Genomic DNA, 6,965 nt, shown 5'->3' with positions numbered 1-6,965 from the left:
TTAAGGTATGTCATGGACGAATCAAATTTTTTTCTTTAAGTAAAATGTTTACAATAATAAACGTATTATTCAATGAAAAAATGTAATCAATCAGTTGCAGCCTTAGGTCTCGCAGATCGACTTAGAAAAAAATATTGAAAATAAATAAATTTCGTTAGCAAGTCTAATGAAAAAATTGATTTGCATTTTCCAAGAAAAAAGATCAAATTGGAGACGCGTGTCCAACAAAAACCTATAAACAATAATTTATTAATATGCAGAAGTCCATGCCAAAATTTAAATTATCCAGCTACGATTAATTCATGTTTAATGTCAATTGGTTGCTGTAGTCGAGACGTTATTAACCGACGTTGTCGTAAATCTAGAGGCTTGCAACCTTTTGCGTGACGTCACATGAATGAGTAGGCTCAGAAGCGACTGGACGTTTTCACAGGTTCAAACACTCCCGATTTTTTTGATTTAAAAATTGAAAAAAAAAACAAGACTAAGAACTGTCAAAATTAAAGACGAAAGCAGCCTTTAAGACTAGTAGAAGAAATGTGTACATTTTTAGCTATTAATAAGATACCAACGATATGCTTGGAGTAGTGACGTATGGTTTGGTGGTGGGGGTGTCCGCCCCTGTCAAACAGATACGTTCTATATTTAAGTAAGTTTTACCAGCGAACCAACATTGCAGTGCAAAGCCGAGGAGTAGGGCGGAAAGCTCTTTAGAAATCGGGAAATAAAAAATTCGTCAGTAAATTAATTTTTGTTTATTAGAATTATAAATAAGGTAGGCACATTATAACATATATATATAAAAACGTAAAAAACTAAAGTTTCAAAAAATCAAATTCCACAAAACCAAAATTAACTTCAGGAAGATCAACGCGAGCACTGTCACTAGGGTGTAATGGGCTAGTTTAAGTTTGTAATATTTCACTCGGCCCTGGGGTATCGTGTCAAGGGGGTCTTTAAGGAGATACACCCGTCCCCCCCTTATATACGTATAAAAATACGAGTCCCATTCGAACCGTCCCATATCGAACATGAACAACTTTTGATCTTCTTCGTTCAGTTTAGTCCACAGGTTTCTGGTGTTTTTGTTTCGGAATAACCATGTCCTTGTAGCGAAATACGAAATGACGTTTAGGAATTTTTCGATCTTTTGGTACCCTTTAACTAACCTGAAATTATTATTTTTTTTTCTGTTGAAGACGTTGTAATCAAGAATGCAAATTTAATGGTGTGGTTTATAAAACGAAAATGACAAAATACTTGGATTTGCGGACCTAGTAGGGAGAACAGTTAATGTTAGCTTTAAATAAAACGGAAACGACATTGACACAAGAGTTTTGCAGGAAACATGAATCTACAATATTGATATGTAAGGGTTGTAAAAGTAAGGGTAGAACTAATATAGAAATAGGAGACGAAAGGGAGAGTAATATATTGGATAGGTTAATAAAATTGCTGGAATAAATAAAAATATAAAGGAAAAGGTAAAAGGAATGAAGAAGGAGACCAAGCGAAAATTACAGGAAATGGAAGACAGATTAGACATATCTATATAAAGAAGAAAAGCGTGTAGAGAATGAAATGGAGAAACAGAATAAAACAATAAGGAAATGGAAATGGAAAATAGTAAGATAAAGAAGGGAAGAAAGACAGCTGAACCTGATAATTTTTGGAATGGAGTTGGAGGAGATAGGATTGGAGGTGGAAGTAAAAGATATATGAAAAGGTAAAAAGAAATACAGAAGAGAAGGGTGAGGTGTATTAAAAAGATGATTTGATGATGGAAGAGAGAAAAATACAGAAGATTTTGAGAAAAGTGCAACGGAAAACAGATGAGGATAATGTAGTCAAAGTTCAGTATAAGAAAATAATAATAGAAGAGGTAGTATGAGTATTGGACGAAGAAAAAGAAGAAATGGCAAAGAAAGTAGGGAATAAGAAAGTAAGTGGGGGGAACCTTCACCATTATTTATTATTTATTCTCTAAAGCGTCATTGTAATTGTTGTTAAGGATAAAAAAGTATAACTGATGGTAAAGAAAGTCAAGAATAAGAAGGTAGGTTGGAATAAAACGGTAGAGGGAGAAGCTCCACCATTATATTATCAATCTCGAAAGCTTTTTTGTAATTGTTGTTAAGGATAAAACGGTATAACTATATGTTATTGGAAAATGAAGATGTATTTCAAGTAGTTATTACTTACATGGGTTTTTTACCTACGCAGTAGGCCAAAAAGTCGACTATGTAGGCTGGAATTCTTTGGAGGAGTATCAAACAGAGCCAGTGTATGTAATAGTTAGAATTAAGGAAAAAGCAGTAGTGCCATACTAACAAAGGGGAAGGTACGGCGGGACCATGTTTTTCTCCTAATCTTTTCCACTCTTCTGGAAGTAGTAGACGCAATTTATATTTGAAAATTAAACGTAGGTATTATATTATTCTCGCTGAAGTGGTTATGAAAAAGTTTTTAAAAGTTTACTGATTTACAATNACCTCCTCGATCAGTTTTTTGCCAGCAAAGACCAAAAATTTTATGAGCGTGGAATTATGCTACTACCAGAAAGATGGCAAAAGGTGTTGGACCAGAACGGTCAATATATAATTTAATAAAGTATTTGTTTATTATACGAAAACTGTCTTTCATTTCCACAAAAAAAAAACGAAATGACTTTCCGAACAACCCTATAGCTAATTCTTTCATACTAGTATACTTCATGGTATTTTACAGTTTTAGGACATTCTGGCCTCGGTACCTACCGGAAACTCAAAAACAGACTTTGTTTATAACCTTCCCACATTCTTTATGCGCATTTTAAACTCGAATAATAATTAATAAACAGTCTCATTAACGGTTAAAGTGAATTACTCTAACTTCAAATCTGTTATACATTCGGCCTTACTCAAAAATAAATGATCAGCTAATAATCATACTAAAATTAAACGCGATATCTATTAATTGTATCTATAAATATTTTTATTATTTTTTTTTAAATACCCTTGTACTTACCGTTGTTTTTCTTGATTTAGCCGACACTCAATTAAATAATATAATAATAATAACCACCCTTATATAGTTGCGAACGTCTTGTATTATTTATTAAACTATCAGATGCAACTAGCACATGTGCAAGTAATTGATTGCTACTAACGCAATCTATTCAACACTGAGTTGACGGTTTTTTTTTTGACTAGCCATTAGCTCACTCTGATTGTTATCCCCTCTCTAATAATTAACTATAAAGTGTGCGATTTTGTTTACTCTAGAAACACGAAACAGTACACTACATACTATACAGGGTGGCCTAAAATGTACGTAATATATATATATTAATTGTAGCGAAAATATGATTAAATTTAATTAAAAGATTTTTCAAACAAAAATTGTTCCCTATTTTAATACGAAATCGTCTGTGGCATCTAAATTTGATTTACTATACAAAGTGTTCAATAATAGAAAAAAATAAGGTTTCGTTTAAATGTCAGCACAATTTGGGTCCAATCGAAAAAAGTTGATCTGAATTTAATATCGAACGAAAAAATGGAAATAATTTTGGCATCAAACCCAAACTGTTGAAAATAAATNAAAACAATTTTGTATTTTATTTAAAATACTTTTCTATTTGTAAAATGCAAAATACATATTTGGCGTTGAAAGTTCTACTAGTATCACTACATAGTATAAAACAAAGTCGCTTTCCCGCTGTCTGTCCCTATGTATGCTCAAATATTTAAAACTACGCAACGGATTTGGATGCGGTTTTTTTTTAAAGATAGAGTGATTCAAGAGGAAGGTTTATATGGATAATACATGCATAATATAGTAGGGAAACACTGATAATTTTAGAGGTTTCTAATGTGATGTCGTAAATAAACACATTTTTTGCGCTTACATTGCAAACGCTGGCTGAACCCTACGAGATAGATCAAAATAATGTACTACAATATTGAACATCTTAAAAGGGTCTATAAAAAAATACCGCGATGGTATATGTCTATCTCTTAGGGATAACCCACAATAACCATTTTTATCCTTTACTTCTTATGAGAAATAATGACTTATTTACGAAGCGATTGTAGGCAATACAGCATTCATTCTTATCCAATTAAGTACTTTTAAATACATTGAGCATTTAATATAGATCAGTATGGCCCTTTACAGCATGTAATTTAAATGAATATTTTCGAAGATATTACAGATTTAAAAGCAGGGACATAGCGGTTGCGGCGGTACCGGCCGGGAGGCCGGTTTGTATTGTCTAATGACAAAAAAACTGTGAATGTTGTATATAAAGACATTCTGTAGTATATTTAGTATGTTCAGGGGGTATCTTTTGAAGATTTCCCCTTCTCGATAATAATCTAAACAAAACAAAAATATACATATTTAATATCAGCATTGCACCCGTGCGAAGCTGGGGCGGGTCGCTAGTGATTATATAAAATGATGAATGAAAGTTAAATCGTATAAAATAAATCGAAAAGTATTTGCATTTTGTATTTAAATGCTCTTAAAAACCCATTTTGAACATCTCTGGTTCTAAGGATCGATTAAACAATTTGCGAGAAAATTAACATTGAGTTCATGTCACTTAATTATAACGTGTAATGTAAATTTATGTTTATGAAATAAAAGCTTGTTAAACAGGTTTATTGAGATTTCGTTTTTTCAACGGTGTCAAATGTATGCAAAACGCCAGTCAATACTTCGTGTTTCAGATGAAAGAGTAACAAAATGATGACACACTTACATATCCTCCAAACAACCAAATAAAATCAATTTAGCAGTAGCGGTATTAGTCCGAAAATTCTTTAGCCAATGTTAAATAATTCGTCTATGTAGAAGTAGATACATTGGGCAAACGGACAGAAATTTCTGAATGCGATTTAACAAACATAAAAATAATTTTGTAAACTAGAAAATAGCCACTACATATAATAAGTATAATACATATGTATAAAAATACAATAACACCAAATTTTTCAATTGCACAGTTAATACGTGTGTGATTAGGTGTTGTTAACATTCGGTTGTGTTTGGCTTTCGTACGCTTCTATAATCCTCAGAGCCTCCGGTGGTTTCGGTTGTAACCTTTCTGTCTTTGTGATAGGGGTGAAATCCAAATTTACTATCTGAAAAGCCAGGCCAAAGTAGAAAAGTTAGAAACAACTTGGAACAAGGACCAAAGGAGATTATGTTTCGTTTAAAATATTTTTATTGTTGCACTAGACGATTAAAACTTTACAAATCGGATGTATTCTACCTACATTCCTATCTCCTGTTACCGTGTTTCAAGTACAATCTACCACAAAAACAAGCCTCGCAGAAAAATTTGACTTTTATTGGAATTTTTGAGAAATTAGTGTTTATTTAGACTTTGTTATAGTAGGGATATAAGGCAGAGGATAGCGCAGGGTAAAAAGAAGTCACTTCTATGCTCGCAAACAGTAAATTTAGAAATTCGAAAAAGGTTGTTAAAGGTGTACCTATGTTAGGAGCGCGGCGCTGTACGGGTGCAAAACATAACGGTGGGCGCGGCGAAAAGGAAAAGGTTAGAAGCGTTCGAAATGTGGTGATACAAACGAATGATGAGGATACCGTGGATAGAGGTTAAAAATGAAGAGATATTAAAAAGAATAGGAGAACAGAGGACTCTATGGAAGTCAATAAGAAATAGGCGAGATAGGTTGGTAGGACAACTTTTCAGGCATGAAGATCTAGTCAAAGACATATTAGAGACAAAAACAGGAGTTATAAGGAGTAGAGGTAGACCTAGATTAGACTATTGTTCGCAAATAGTTAAGGTTGTGGGATCTATGGGGAAATGCGAAAGATTAGCTCAGGATAAGAAAGAGCGGAGGTGCGTGTCCAATCAGTCTTAAGACTGACGACCTTATGATGACGATAGTGTTTGTTAAAAAACATTGCTCCAGTTGTCTTGCCCCCAACCCCCACACCTTATTTCTTGGTTTATATACATATGTTGTAAAATATTCAATTTATTTTACTTTAAACAACTTGTTACTTACCTGGGGCAAAAATGTGATCAGAAAGTTTCTGTACGCTCTGAAATCTGCGATAGGGTTCCCGTGAAATGTCACACTTCTTAATTCCTTCAAATTCCGCAACTTGCAGACTTCGTTTATGTCGGTGATTTTGTTACCATGAAAATAAACAATTTTCAAATTTGTGAATTTTAAAATACTCTAAAAAGTGTATTGGAACAGTTCTGAATAATTTCATATTTTTTTTACGAATCAATTTGTTTACGCACATCGTCTATATTTGTGATGTAATTGAACGAAAAGTCGATCCATCCTAATTTTTCAGGTTGTTCCAAAAGTTCCTGGACTAAAGTGTCCATGTTTTTTATATTCGTTAGTTTATTGTTATTCAGCCAAATTGATCGGGTAAGGAATCGCTTATTAACGCTTCCTTTTTCAGGGATGGAGCCGATCCTGGATGACCTCGCTCCCTGGACCTGACTTACTAAAAAAAGGACCCAAGTTGTTACCTTCAACGTTTCGGTGAGTTTTTATAAAACGTTCTTTAAATACACATATAATTTTACTATTTGCTTTCTGTCAGAACTTCATGTTTTCCTTACTGTCTAATTTTGTAATTTTTTTAAACGAAAAGTCCAAAGGTGTGGCCGTGTCTTCCTCATTTTGGCCAATGTCTACCGGTTTTCGTTCTTTTTGCTGTTTTCCCTTCTTCTGTGTTTCATCTTTGCCCATTTTTTTTTTTAAAGAAAATAGTAAAATATCCTTATGACATTAAAATACTTTGTCACATTATAAAAAAAATGTTAAGAATTGATTTAAAAATCGCAATGTCTTTTGTTTTGTCATGACAAACGCAAAAAGTGGCAACTATACAGGGTGTTCCACCTAATGTTTGTCCATAATTCTGTTATTACGCTTTTAATAAAAAAAATGTTTTTATAAAAGTTGTCTGGAATCATATGG

The 6,965-nt window shown here is 33.0% G+C and overlaps 2 protein-coding genes across 2 annotated transcripts; both read right to left on the bottom strand.

Moving 5' to 3' along the window:
- Positions 1 to 739: 739 nt before the first annotated feature.
- LOC112905658 (fatty acyl-CoA reductase wat-like) lies at positions 740 to 2,410 on the bottom strand. The gene is made up of 2 exons (XM_025978471.1): positions 2,203 to 2,410; positions 740 to 1,169 (listed from the first exon to the last, which is right to left on the bottom strand). Coding segments are annotated over exons 1-2 (348 nt in total). The 5' UTR covers positions 2,205 to 2,410; the 3' UTR covers positions 740 to 823.
- Positions 2,411 to 4,902: 2,492 nt separating this feature from the next.
- Positions 4,903 to 6,816, bottom strand: LOC108744832 (leucine-rich repeat-containing protein 51-like). The gene is made up of 4 exons (XM_018480782.2): positions 6,605 to 6,816; positions 6,272 to 6,486; positions 6,027 to 6,203; positions 4,903 to 5,129 (listed from the first exon to the last, which is right to left on the bottom strand). Exons 1-4 carry the CDS (start codon positions 6,732 to 6,734, stop codon positions 5,007 to 5,009), a joined length of 645 nt encoding a protein of 214 aa, XP_018336284.1. The 5' UTR covers positions 6,735 to 6,816; the 3' UTR covers positions 4,903 to 5,006.
- Positions 6,817 to 6,965: the final 149 nt, after the last annotated feature.

This window comes from Agrilus planipennis, unplaced genomic scaffold, assembly GCF_000699045.2.
Source record: "Agrilus planipennis isolate EAB-ADULT unplaced genomic scaffold, Apla_2.0 scaffold6, whole genome shotgun sequence".
Lineage (NCBI taxonomy): Eukaryota > Metazoa > Arthropoda > Insecta > Coleoptera > Buprestidae > Agrilus > Agrilus planipennis.
The sequence above is the reverse complement of the archived record's forward strand: the minus strand, read 5'-3'. Positions and strand labels throughout refer to the sequence as shown.

What these genes read in the sequence shown, in the direction of transcription:
- LOC108744832 (XM_018480782.2), bottom strand. Translation starts at nt 6,734, where the DNA reads ATGGGCAAAGATGAAACACAGAAGAAGGGAAAACAGCAAAAAGAACGA. An exon ending in AAAAATTACAAAATTAGACA is followed by an intron (nt 6,487 to 6,604) that starts GTAAGGAAAACA and finishes TCCTTTTTTTAG; the next exon opens with TAAGTCAGGTCCAGGGAGCG. An exon ending in ACATCACAAATATAGACGAT is followed by an intron (nt 6,204 to 6,271) that starts GTGCGTAAACAA and finishes TACACTTTTTAG; the next exon opens with AGTATTTTAAAATTCACAAA.